The 14,583-nt window shown below is 42.7% G+C and overlaps 2 protein-coding genes across 2 annotated transcripts in view; one reads left to right on the top strand and one right to left on the bottom strand.

Annotated features, from left to right (window-relative positions):
• Positions 1-14,583, bottom strand: part of scai (suppressor of cancer cell invasion) — a 404,273-nt gene that overhangs the window by 139,231 nt on the left and 250,459 nt on the right. Inside the window, exon 5 of the mRNA XM_028809140.2 lies at positions 11,740-11,835. Coding sequence (XP_028664973.1) covers positions 11,740-11,835 — 96 coding nt within the window. The remainder of the gene's footprint in view (positions 1-11,739; positions 11,836-14,583) is intronic.
• Positions 1-14,583, top strand: part of LOC127529167 (uncharacterized) — a 445,804-nt gene that overhangs the window by 257,521 nt on the left and 173,700 nt on the right. The gene's annotated exons all lie outside the window — the stretch shown is intronic.

Here is a 14,583-nt window from a genome sequence, read left to right as displayed (position 1 = left end):
CACTTGCATCAAATTCCAAGTCTGACAAGTCAGAGTTCGATTCAGCGATAATATGTAAAATGTCTATGATGTATTTAGACTCTTGCCTGATCTCAATGCCATTTTTGAGGTTGTTTGCTGTTCACTACTCACGCAGGGAATCGAGGATAAATCAACAAAGCTACTTAACTTTCCTTCTAGCAAAGAGTCAAACTTAAAATGTAAAGGCGAGTTTTGTCGCAGTTTGCAGCCGATTACCATCCTCTACCCCAGAATTTTGACAAAAGTTGACATCAGCCCTGAAAGAGTTAATGCTACCATGGCAGGCAGAGATGGCTAACACGCGGTGACAAGGTACTGCACACAGCAGCAGACATTTTATTTTGGTTTATGTGAGAAACTATTGCTTTGTGCGCTTTTCAGAAAATGGAGTTTTTTGGAAAAATATTCAGCACTGGGAGAAAAGGAAAAAAAAAAATCAGCCCTAAAAGAGTTAAGGCCGGGGAATGCCAGGGAGGGACATGAGCAGGGGCTGTGATAGTTGACTGTACCTGTTGGTGGGCATCTCCTTGTGCTGCAAAGCCTTTATGAGATAAGCAGAGGAGATGCTGGATTTTAGAAAGAGGCACTGGGGCTCATGCTTTTATAAAAGAAGACCTACCTGGAGTTTTTATGGATAATTTATTGGACATTTTAACCTACGCTGGTACACTTGTTTTTATAGGCCATAAAAGAAGCGAATCAACACACAGAAAAGTTTGGGGCATATCGATGACTCCATATAATACAGAGTGGAAAAAAATGAAACAATCATTTCACAAACTCAGAGTGTGTCTTTCCAGATGCAAGGAGTCCAAACAAGAACTGCCAGCAATGACAAAGGAGGAGGGATGAGGTCGTGTGGATTCCAGGCAGGATCTAGGAGGACGGACAACAGAAGTGATGTCAGTAGTGGAAAGACAGTCACTTATCTGTTCTGCAGTGGTAGGAAGAGTGACGGCATTAGATGACAGCGCCAACCCCTGGATTGGCAGAAAAAATACCGTCATCAGAGCCCTTAAGCCGTCTCCCAAGTGCACACACGTGACAGGAGATATTTATTTTTTGAATAAAGAGCACCACACTGATTTGCACTTCATTTTATAAATAAAACACTCTGCGCCCTCACCTGCTGAGTGTGTGTCCATTTGCCCTGGCTCATTCTCGGTTTCATTACCGACTTTCCAAGGTTCAAGCTGCCGAGGACTGTGGAGCCAACCCAGACCATCACAGGCGTCCTTTGTAAAGTGCAGGGTGTATCTCGATGTCCAGGCTAAATTACCCACGACAGCCTGGTCATTTCTAGCCCCCTAATCACTCTCTGTCTCTCCCTCTCTCTCTCACCACTTAACCACCTAATAGCTAATGTGTGGTGAGCATACTGGCCCAAAATCATTAGTGGTGGTTGAAGTGGCTCCCCACTCTCACTGTAAAGTGCTTTGAGTAGTGAGAAAAGCACTATATACATGTAAATTATTATTATTTCTCAGCAAATGATTGATCTGTTTTTTAAGTAACATACCATCACATGCTCAAACCCACTTAATCCAATCAAAGATCACAGGAATCTGTCCCAGCAACACTGGCTGCAAGGCAGAGAATGATCACAGGTAGGGTGCCACTAAACTGAAGGGCCACTCCCAAGGCTACTTAACATAATCCAGGGGTGTCAAGCTCAAATCCTGGAGGGCTGCAGCAGCTGCACATTTCATTGAGTCACTTTCTTAACTGGTCAGCAAATACTACTACTAATGAAACAAACTTCTTCCGTCTTTTTTTAAAGAACCAAATTGAACTGAACTTTACTGACGGTCAATGCAGTGGCTTGGTGTTACATCCATAAGAATACAGTGCCCTCCATAATGTTTGGGACACATTTTTCCTTATTCGCTCTCTGCTCCATAGTTTAAAATCAGGAGTCAAACAATTGACGTCATCAGAGTTTGTGATTCCTCAGGTGTGTTTCATGGTTTCATAAGATACCTCAGCTTGCTTCTACCCTTTGGAGTCTGTAGTTGCCATTGTTCAACATGAGGAAAAGAGTTATGCCAATGAATAGTCAAAAAAGCCATTATGAGGCTGAAAAAGAAGAATAAAGCAATTCAAGAGATTGGTAAAACCTTAGGATGACCAAAATCAACTGTCTGGAATATCATAAAGAAGAAATAACACACTGGTGGGCTAAGTAATCACAAAGGGACTGGCAGGCCAAGGAAGACCTCCACCGCTGATGACAGAAGAATCCTCACTATGGTCAAGGAAAATTCACAAACGCCTGTCCGACAGATCAGAAACAGCCGGTGTGTGTGTGTGTGTGTGTGTCATAGATGATTATCAACTGAAGACTTCTTGAACAGAAACACAGAGGTCACACTGCAAGATGAAAACCACAAAAACAGGATATCTAGATTATAGTTGGTGAAATAACACTTCGAAGAGCCTGCAGAATTTTTGGAAAAGTTCTTGTGGACAGATGAGACAAAGATGAACCTCATCAGAGTGATGGCGAGAGCAAAGTGTGGACACGAGAAGGAACTGCCCAAGAACCAAAGCAGACCGCTTCATCTGTTAAACATGGTGCTGAGGGTGTTATGGCTTGGGCATGTACAGTGCATCCAGAAAGTATTCACAGCACATCACTTTTTCCACATTTTGTTATGTTACAGCCTTATTCCAAAATGGTTTAAATTCATTTTTTTCCTCAGAATTCTACACACAACTCCCCATAATGACAACGTGAAAAAAGTTTACTTGAGGTTTTTGCAAATTTATTAAAAATAAAAAAATTGAGAAATCCCATGTACATAAGTATTCACAACCTTTGCTCAATACTTTGTCGATGCACCTTTGGCAGCAATTACAAGTCTTTTTGAATATGATGCCACAAGCTTGGCACACCTATCCTTGGCCAGTTTCGCCCATTCCTCTTTGCAGCACCTCTCAAGCTCCATCAGGTTGGACGGGAAGCGTCGGTGCACAGCCATTTTAAGATCTCTCCAGAGATGTTCAATTGGATTCAAGTCTGGGCTCTGGCTGGGCCACTCAAGGACATTCACAGAGTTGTCCTGAAGCCACTCCTTTGATATCTTAGCTGTGTGCTTAGGGTCGTTGTCCTGCTGAAAGATGAACCATCGCCCTAGTCTGAGGTCAAGAGTGCTCTGGAGCAGGTTTTCATCCAGGATATCTAAGTACATTACTGCAGTCATCTTTCCCTTTATCCTGACTAGTCTCCCAGTCTCTGCCGCTGAAAAACATGCCCACAGCATGATGCTGCCACCACCATGCTTCACTGGCATTCACACCAAAGAGTTCAATCTTTGTCTCATCAGACCACAGAATTTTCTTTCTCATGGTCTGAGAGTCCTTCAGGTGCCTTTTGGCAAACTCCAGGCGGGCTCCCATGTGCCTTTTACTAAGGAGTGGCTTCCGTCTGGCCACTCTACCATACAGACCTGATTGGTGGATTGCTGCAGAGATGGTTGTCCTTCTGGAAGGTTCTCCTCTCTCCACAGAGAACCTCTGGAGCTCTGACAGAGTGACCATCGGGTTCTTGGTCACCTCCCTGACTAAGGCCCTTGTCCCCCGATCGCTCAGTTTAGATGACCGGCCAGCTCTAGGAAGAGTCCTGGTGGTTTCAAATTTCTTCCACTTACGGATGATGGAGGCCACTGTGCTCATTGGGACCTTCAAAGCAGCAGAAATTTTTCTGTAACCTTCCCCAGATTTGTGCCTCGAGACAATCCTGTCTCGGAGGTCTACAGACAATTCCTTTGACTTCATGCTTGGTTTGTGCTCTGACATGAACTGTCAACTGTGGGACCTTCTATAGACAGGTGTGTGCCTTTCCAAATCATGTCCAGTCAACTGAATTTACCACAGGTGGACTCCAATGAAGCTGCAGAAACATCTCAAGGATGATCAGGGGAAACAGGATGCACCTGAGCTCAATTTCGAGCTTCACAGCAAAGGCTGTGAATACTTATGTACATGTGATTTCTCAATTTTTTATATTTAATAAATTTGCAAAAACCTCAAGTAAACTTTTTTCACTTTGTCATTATGGGGTGTTGTGTGTAGAATTCTGAGGAAAAAAATGAATTTAATCCAAGGCTGTAACATCACAGGTGGTGCAGTGGTAGTGCTGCTGCTTTGCAGTAAGGAGACTGTGGAAGATTGTGGGTTCGCTTCCCGGTTCCTCCCTGTGTGGATAGCGCTTTGAGTACTGAGAAAAGCGCTATATAAATGTAATGAATTATTATTATTATAACAAAATGTGGAAAAAGTGATGCGCTGTGAATACTTTCCGGATGCACTGTATGCCTGCCATAAGTACTGGCAGACTTCCCTTCCTTGATGGAACTGCAAAAAGCAGATACACAATGAATTCTGAAGTGTGTAGAAACATATGATCTGCTCAAGTTCTAGTAAATGCTTCCAAAACTCAACGTATGACACTTCATCAAACGACAAGATAATCATCCAATCATACTGGTGATGCAACGCAAAGCTAAAAAATTATTCAATGGCCAAGCCTGTTACCCAATTTAAATCCAATTGAGCAGGACTTCCATATACTAAAGAGAAAACTTAAGGGGACAAGCCCCCAAAACAAGCAGGAGCAGAAGATAGTTGCATTAGAGGTTTGGCAGAACATCACCAGAGAAGACCCTCAGCACCTGGGGCAAAAATCTGTGCATACGCCAACTTCCACGTTCTTCCGCTCCATGAATCCCGGGCAGCGTGAAAAGTAACGCTCGTGCACGCGCCTGCCGCCCCTTCCCGACTCCTCCCAGAGTTACAGCTTGTGAAAGGGTGCGTCCCGGACACAGACAGGCAGACACGTTCCAGTCCATCACCACACGTTTATTTTACACTTTCTACTATATACAACAGTCTCTATGTGCACCTCACCAAACCCTCCCGCAGTCTCCCAAAGTCTTGGCTCCTTCAGCCTTCTCTCTCTTCCAACACAACACACTCGGGCCTCTCCTCGCCCCCTCTGCACCGGCCTTGTCCTCCGCCTACCCGACTCCAGCCTTGATTGCAGGGCGGCGGCTCCTTAAATAGGTAGCTGGGTGCGGCTCGCAATCAGCCACCTGCCACAAGCTCTTTTAATATGCAAATCAATATAAATAGCCCCTTATGTTTTGCGCTCTGTGAAAAGACAATGGCATAAGCACGGGGGAAAAAGGAAGAATTTCAGCGAATACCAAGCAGAGGCAAGGAAAAACATACTATTTGTTAGTTTAAGCAGTGGCATAAACAACAAAAGGAAGTTAATCGAGTGACAGAGTGACAGAGAATCTCAAAAGTTCAAGTTAAGAAAGTCACACAGTGCCCAAAATAAAAAAGAATTTGTCAGATATCAAAGTCGCAGTGAAAAGGCAAGTTGTAGCCCACCGTCTGAGTGTCATATGAAAGCCTATTAGGGTACAGAGAAAAGAAAAACAAAATCGGGACACAATGGAAAAAAATGTCCAAATGTCAACTTTGATCTTGAAATTTCCACTTTAATCACGTAGTTTATTTTGTCATTAAAGTAGAACATCATAAACTTCATCTTAAAATCGTTTAATTTTCTAGTTTCTCAAATCATATTGTAACTAAAGTAACACATTAAATACTTCCTATTCTATGTGTTTTTCTATGTACTCTTTGTGTGTGAATCACTTCGTGCTTCTTAAACGGGCTTTCTCTTCCGCTGAAAGGACACAGAATACATTACATTCATGCTATTACAGCTCTCAGAACAATTTAAATACTAAGACGTATACTTCATATTATTTTCATAATGTTAGAAATTAAAGCATGTATTAAACATGGGAACACAGTGGAGTAGTGATAGTGACAAAATGGAGTTTAATCCAGAGATTGTTCCTGCCTCTTGCAAGATGCTTGCTGCGCTGTCCATGACCTTTGATGAAATAATTTATTGCAGCAGTACTGTCTCTTTCAAATGTACTAACCCCCAATTCCTGGTCTTACTTTTCTTTCTCCAAGTAACCAATCGACACACAATCAGCTTTGTAATAGATGTCAAGCCAACTGTAAGCTTAGAATACCAATTCTTTAAAACCTTTATGGAACATTGAAATATTTTCGTAGTACATGTTTAATTATTCCATCCATCCAGGGTCATGCCAGTCCCAGCAAACATACAGTGCGAGGTAGGAACAATCTTTGAATGGGACGCCAGCTTGTTGGTACCACTGCGCCGTGTCCTCACATGTGTAATTATTAACAGTATACATTATTTAAATGAAGTTAAAAATTAATCTTTATAATGTAATAAACATATTTTATTGTATTTCATCTTAAAAATGATATCAAGAGCTCCAAGAAGATAGCACTTGGAAATCTAAGCTTAGACTTAGAAGCCAGTCATCATCATATGTAAATACGCTTTATAAAGTGGCTCAGGTTGTGCAATATTATAACTGTATTGCAAGTTTACAGTGAGGTAATTGTATTTATAAGTACAAACAGTTCTACCAGGAGCACTTGATGGACTGATTGTGTGTGTCTTGGGATGAAACTGTTTCTGAACCGTGAGGTCTCTACTGGAAAAGCTCTGAAGCGTTTCCCGTACTGTATGGGCGAAGTTCAAATAGACTGTGAGCATGGCTGAGGCAGCGTGTGCTTGATGCTGTATCCTGATAAGCTGTGATTCCACACTCAGATACAGTGGGATAAATACTGAGTGGTGCACTGAGAGTGACAATACTAAAGCTGCTGTGGTATTTGGAATAGCTTGGCCATTCCGTGGACCATTATATAGTTACGGGTTGATTACAATCAGATGCCTTAAACTAATAAAAAATATGCGGTTTATTTCAGTGTATTTGATAAAGCCGCGTCAGATATGTAGATCTAAAAAAGAAAGGGAAACCACACAGGAACAGTAGTACTGCTTTGACGCTGGGTGCCGGCAGTTTGCAAAACCAAGCAGAGAACTTGCGTACACCAGGGTATGAGCTACCGTGGAAATGTGCGTGGCTTTATGCCAAGTTTAGTTTTTATACATCGCGATGTGAGCGTTGAAATGGGCTTATGCAATATTTTTGTGTGTATGCATTGTTTATACATGAAGCCCCTGGTGATGTCCATGAATGGCAGTCTTCAAGCAGTCATTTCATGCAAGGGATATGAGACAAAGTGCTAAATATGGCGGCTTTAATCACTGCTGTGTCCCAAACATTATGGTGACCTGGAATGTGGGGACCATGTAGAAAAAAAGTGCTGTATGACCGAAATGTGTGCAGATCCCTTTAAATCTAAGTCTTCAATGTGCACTTTAATCATGTCTGATGTGTCTGATTCTTAATTTTAAACTGTGGAGCAGAAGAGTCAATCAAGGAAAAATGTGTCTTTGTCATAAACATTATGGAGGGCACTGAATGTTGACTTGATGTTAGCAGCCTTTAACAACATGTAAGGGTCAACATATCTGTAATTTTATATACTGTACATGTTTTCATGTTTTTACATTGCTATGTATCATATCTTACTCTTAATAAATAATTAATTACCAAAAAAACAACATGTGCGGGTCCTGAGGTCTGTATAACGGTAACAAATAATCCTCAACCGTGTGTTGGTATGGTACTTTAACATCAGATAATATTTGTTAAGCACTCAAAATTAAAACTATTGCACATAATGCTACTCCACTGTTACTCCTGTAAACCAGTAGCACTTAGTGTAGTGAGTGGCATTTGATTTAACAATAGCTTGCTTACTAGATGTTGGACAAATTTAGATTTCCAAACACACCTGGTAGTGCAGCATGAGCTGCTTATTCATGCTTTCGATTTTTTTTCTCTTCTGTGCTCCTGACTGGTGTGGACTTGATGCCATCTTTCTGTGCATTAATGGAAACTTATCACAACTGGTGACCATCAAAGATGCTAATTTATGAAACGGAAATAACACTATTAGGCAAAACCCCCAATCATTTGATCACGGGCCAACGCGCAGTGTGTGATGTGTGTGTGAAGGGCCGGCCCTGGCTGACACCTACAATTAATATCCTGTGTGGTGGATGACCATGGTCCATATCTGGCTGGGATGCTGAGGTACTGGAAGGACCAGGGGAGAAAATAAGCACAGGACATTATCTCCCCCGGAGACCTAGATGGCAGCCCCCTAGGGGGCTCAGATTCCCACAAGGCTTCATAGGAGTTGGAGTTTCGTGGGTGCTGCCAGGAGGTGCTGCACAGGCCTATTATGTTGAGCTTCCACCTCACCCAGAAATATTTCCGGACCATGCTAACAGGCTACCGGAAGTACTCCTGGGTGCACCAGAAAAGAAGCCTGCTGCTTTCATTCAGGGAGTCAGATTTGGGAGGAAGAGGACAAAGCTTGCTGGAGGAGGAGTGGAGACAGAAGGAGTGAAAAAAGGTAAAGTGTTGTGTGCTGTTTCTTTGACTGTACTGCTTCTTTATACTGTGTTGTGAAGGTGGGAAACGAAAGGAAAGCATTTCCCACACCTAAAATAAACAAGCATTGTGCTCGACTTGTGCTAGCGTCTGTCTGTGTCGGGTGTTAGGGAGGTAGAGCGCTCTAGTGGTCACACCTGGTATTAAGTAGCCAAGGTGTCCAAATGCTGCAAGATGTAGTGGAGACCCAATCCTCAACTGACATGTTGACACGGTAAGCAAACTATAGTGGGTCAAGGAGAGAACCTGTGACAGACTTGATACACAAGTTCAAATGTCTTTATTATTAGAGTTCAGTGCCACTGGTCTGTAATCGTTTAAACAGAAATTAATTTGCTTCTTAGGCACAGGAATGAATCTTAGATTCTTTGTGGAGTGCTTAGTGGATTCTTTAAAACACGCATGGACTTTGCATTTTACTCTTCCACAACGACACATTTAAATCTCCGTCTTGCCTTCCCTCCTCTAGCAGAGCTTACGTCCGTCCTCATTGGAAGGCATTTGCTTCACTTCCGAATCACTAGGGACGCTCACACCCTCTGAAGCATTAATCATTTCTGAGCTCATTCCCAGTAGCCAGTGTGTGACTCTGCTCAGCTCTAAGAGTGTTACTTAGGGTGTACTTAAAAAAAAAAAAAAAAGAAAATGACAATAGCGATGATTAATCTGTTTCAGCATTTCAGTGCCGGTGATTAACATTTAACAGATTCAGCATCCTGATCATTTCGGGAGCCACTTAGCATTTTAAATTTTGCTAACCACATTTTGCTTCCCTGCTAGTGAAAGGACTGCCTATTAAAAAAAACAAAAATAACAGGTACAGTGGGGAGGTGGGAGGGATTGGACCGCGTGTCTGCCAGGGGGTCTGCCAACCGGGATCCCGAGCTTTTTCGTCGTGTGGTGGGTGCGGCAACACACTGTACCAGTGCATGCTCCCCAACTTGATTTGACTTATACAGTGGGGCCTGTGCCAGTAAACGGTTAACTATCTCACCGTGGTGATGTGGTCCTTTACTAATGTCAAGGCTGACCTCCCCGATTTTTTTCACATAGAGCCTTAAACTGCTAAAACATTAATTGTAGAAATGAACAGGGGCAGAGACAATATATGGACAATCTATATATATATAAAATCCCTGTGTGCGTCCAGGTGTCTGTGTGTGTGTGTCTTCTGGTGAAGTGCGCATGCGCGGGGCACGGTGCGATGCGCGATATTACTGTCAGAGAAAGTTAGAGGCGTTTTACGGAAATACAAAGCAGTATTACTACGAGAGGAAATTAAAAGTACACAATACAGTGACGTATATTACAGCCACATACAAGCCAGTATTACTGTCAGAGGAGATTAAAGGCATATTACCGATGCGCACGCCTGTATTACCGACAGAGAAAATTAAAGGTATATTACGGACGTACAAGACAGTATCCTTCAATAAGGGCACGCACAAAAAGGCGAGCCTCAAAAGGGCGACCTCAATTGGGCGCAGCGAATAAAGGCGCACGTAAATAAAGATCTGCACCTTTGTTGCTCTTCACATATTCCAGAGCCATTTGAACTAAATTATCTACGAACGCCTTTATTCGCCGCGCTCAATTGAGGTCGCCCTTTTGAAGCTCGCCTTTTTGTGCGCGCCCTTATTGAATAGAGCCGTACAAGACAGTATTACTGTCACAGAAAATTAAAGACACACAATACACGGCGGCGGCCCACAAAGAACGGTCAGCTCAGCAAGTAAACATCAACAAAAGAAAGGCTGAAAGAAAGAAAAATACGACCAACAAAAAGAATGAGGTCAAAGTCCCTTGCCATTTAATATAGACTGTTCCTACTAATGTTTATGCACTACTGTTCTAGCGCCCGTTATTGTAACGGGCTAAATGACTAAGTATATATATAATAACACTAAACAACTCAGAGATATCACATGTGCCACATGGATTAACCAATCAGAACCAAAGAAGCTGGGGCATCAAAGCTGTGAAAACATCTGAGTGCTGCTTAAATGCCATCTGGCAAATTCCAAGTGAGAGTTAGTCACTCAACCATAAGCATCTGAGTAATGGAATGCTGCTGAGATGGCTGTCTTTCATACAGGTTCTTTCATCTCAGGACAGGACTTCTGAAGCTCTGTTAATGTGACCATTGAGTTCCTGGCCACCTTCCCGACTAAGGCCCTTCTTGCCTTGTTAGTGCTGGACAGCCAACTCTAGGAAGAGTTCTTATGGTTCCAAGCTTTCTCCATTTCATTTAAGGCTACTGTGGTCCTTGGAACACTGAAAGCTTTAGAAATGGCTTTATCCCATTGCCTTAATCTCTGCCTCCCCCCACTTTGATCATGGAGGTCTACAGAGAGTTCCTTGGATTTCATGGCTTGGTTTTGGTCTCGACATGCAATGAGAACTGTGGGACCTTCTCTATACAGTTTACATGGGTGTCTTTCGAAAAGATGATGTCAATTAGTTCAATTTGCAAACAGGATGCAAGTGACAAACAATTTGGAGGGCCACAGCAAAGGGTCTGAGCACTTTAAAATCTGAGATTTCAGCTTTTGATTTTTAATAAATTTGCAAAGCTTTTTGAAAACATGTGTCCACTTTATCATTATGGGTTATTGAGTATTGAGTTAAATTTCCATTCAAAACAAAATCTACAACACAAAAAAGTGTGCAGAAAGTGAAAGGATCTAAATCCTTTGGGCCTGCTGAGGGGAGATCTGAAGCATTTCTATAAAGATCCTATAAAGCATTATTTTTATTATAATGTATGTATGTATGTATGCATTATTTATTTATTCTATAAAGCATTTCTATAAAGATCCATCAGATACAGGAGCACTTCTGGGTTACATCTCCACGACAAGGACAAAACACATGGGTGGGACCTTATAGGGACCTTCACTCCACTCTTAAGGTAAACTGGGATTTAGGAGGAGAGTGGCGACAAGGCCTGGTCGAGAAAAGAGAAGGCTGCAGGAGGAAGTACAGAAGAACTGTGTTTGTTTGGGCTTGACACAGATAGGAAGGACTCAACTGTACAGTCAGGCCTATAATGGTGGTGAGTGTCATGCATCTCATGTCTACCCCATACCTATCTCGTTACTGCAATGTTCGTGGGTGTTTTTGTGTGGATGGTAAGCAAACTTTTAACAAGGAACCGCCAACATGGAAAATTAGCATTGATCAAATGTTCTTGTTTTAACAGTTGTCTCTGTAATTGGACAGCATAGACAAGAGAGACAAAATGCATACAGGTGGTCTAGGACATGGGTTCAAGCTCACGTACCTGTGCTGCTGCTGAAACTTCCACAGCTTTGTGTAAACATCAAAAGTTCTCCCAAAATAAGACTGCCATTGTTTATGACCATACTGAGGCAAATCTCTGTAAAGAGGAAAAACAGAAATCACATTAGGCTACATATTATGCTTGCAAGAGACTCCTCATCATGATGGCACAAACAGTATGGCTGTTGTTCAAGACAAACCCTTACAAAATTGCTCACTAAAAGTGAAAAGAAAATCTTAAGACTATGTTTTTGATATCGGACATACATTTGTAATTACTTTGTTTGGAACTGAAAGCCAATCCTGCCATCCATTATTGAACCCACTTAATTAAGTTAAGGCTTTCCCTTAAAGATAGGGTGAGAAGGTCAGTCATCCGGGAGGAGCTCAGAGTAGAGCCGCTGCTCCTCCGCATCGAGATGAGTCAGATGAGGTGGCTCGGGAATCTGATCAGGATGCCTCCTGGACGCCTCCCTGGTGAGGTGTTCCTGGCACGTCTAACCTGGAGGAGGCCCCGGGGAAGACCCAGGACACACTGGAGGGACTATGTCTCTCGGCTGGCCTGGGAACGCCTCGGGATTCCCCCGGAAGAGCTAGAAGAAGTGGCCGGGGAGAGGGAAGTCTGGGCATCTCTGCTCAAGCTGCTGCCCCCGTGACCCGACCTCGGATAAGTAGAAGAGGATGGATGGATGGATAATTAAGTTAGTGGACTATGGGACCTGCAGTCTATCCCAGCAGCATTGGGTGCATAGAAGGAGTCTAGATGGGGTACCAGTCCATAACTGGGCAAGTTCATACTGGGACAAGTTCAGAGTCCCTCATTTAACCAAAACTGAACTTTTTTGGGAAAAAGTGTAAATCTTTCATATCAAGTATATAAAAGGCATTTCTTTGTTAAAAAAAAAGAAGAAAGGACAGCAGACTCTTAAGGCACAGCAAAGGAGAAAGGACCAGGGCCCTTATTTCTAAAAGTTAGCATGAAAATATGCACACACCAAAAATCTTTGTAAATCACAATCCTTGTAAATATCCGTACGTGGACCACCATATATATATATATGCTAATATATATCATATATTGTATATGTAATTTATATAATATATATGGGCGGCACGGTGGCGCAGTGGGTAGCGCTGCTGCCTCGCAGTTGGGAGACCTGGGGACCTGGGTTCGCTTCCTGGGTCATCCCTGCGTGGTGTTTGCATGTTCTCCCCGTGTCTGCGTGGGTTTCCTCCCACAGTCCAAAGACATGCAGGTTAGGTGGATTGGCAATTCTAAATTGGCCCTAGTGTGTGCTGGGTGTGTTTGTGTGTGTCCTGCGGTGGGTTGGCACCCTGCCCAGGATTGGTTCCTGCCTTGTGCCCTGTGTTGGCTGGGATTGGCTCCGGCAGTCCCCCGTGACCCTGTGTTCGGATTAAGCGGGTTGGAAAATGGATGGATGGATAATATATATGTAATCTATGCTAATCAACCTCATACATAGGCAATCGTGATGCTGTAGAACTTCAATGGCCAGAACAGCTGCCTCCCTTCCTGACACTTGTTTGGCCACAATAATCAGTCCAGAAGAATTGGCAGACACCTCTCTAAGTCCTCGGGGATCATTATAATCCACTCAAAACCATTTCAGTTTTTCCTTCCCAATTGACTTCAACACAGTTTGCAGAAATTCTCCAAACGACTCAGCCAAATTCAATGGGGTTCACTCATCACTAGTTACAAGGTTCAGCACAAGTCTACTGATGCAGAGGAGCTGGCAAAGATGAGATCAGAAAAGAAACGTCAAAAGTTTTTTTTTTAAAGTTTCATTTTTCCTTTTGGTACTGCTACGTGAAACCAAGCATTTTCAAACTTATATGCTTTAGAGTGTGTTTTCAATATTCAAAAATGCCAATGTATAGCCATGTCCGGTTTGAAGGAGGTCTTACAGTTAGTTTGAAAAATCACTTGTATTCAGTAATTTTGGGTCATTCCTAGTGTTGCCAACAAATGTGTCCAGACCATTTTAGAAGATCTTTGTACGATATGCAAGACTTGATCTCTTGCCACACTTGCTTTCCTTTACTCGATGACACATCAAAGACGTGCAGGTACACAGGGGACAATTTCTTTTTATTTCATCACTTTTCAGGACAGCACTTTTTCAATGAGCTGTAAGTGGACCAACATATTTATAAATGTCCATGCAAGCATTTCACAGTATCAACACAGAGATGGCCATGAATGCAAATTGTATTGTAGTAGCCAGCGTATTACCCTGAAGATAAGCGGGACAGGATGGGTGACTGACATTGAAGTGTCACGTGGTTACGCTGAGCTCTTTATTCTACAAAACCCTGGCATATTCAATCACGGCGGCTTACAGCAACAGTTACTTTACGAGGCGCTTCCCGTGATCATAACAGCAAAAAGGCAATTCCTCTGAAACTTTGGCTGTGGATCATTCATTGCTAACATAAATGTGCCCGTTAGCAGGCTTTACTCTCATTTGGTGTGTGTGTGTCTCAGTCTTTCCATCTTGGTGATTCTTCCAGTATTATTCTTGATGTTGTTATGATCAAGTGGCAACAAATATGAGCAGCTTAGTACAGTAACCCACCTTCTCCGACTGCTACTTTTATTATTGTCTTTGTGGTGAAGCCTTAGCTATCCGAAAACTATAAAATGTCATCCCGAGCTGCAATTTGAAGCAAAGGGTGCCATAAAATTGTGATGTCATTCATTCTCAGATGTGGCCTGCCCTACTCCTTGCTGGGACATGGATAAGGATGCTTCAAAACAATTGCACATCTCATGTGCTACTCTGAGGTAGGACAAATTCTTATCTTAGTCTGACTTTTAGTA

Source organism: Erpetoichthys calabaricus, chromosome 9 (genome assembly GCF_900747795.2).
Source record: "Erpetoichthys calabaricus chromosome 9, fErpCal1.3, whole genome shotgun sequence".
Classification (NCBI taxonomy): Eukaryota; Metazoa; Chordata; class Cladistia; order Polypteriformes; family Polypteridae; genus Erpetoichthys; species Erpetoichthys calabaricus.
Note: the sequence above shows the minus strand (reverse complement) of the source record. Positions and strands in the feature narration are given on the sequence as shown.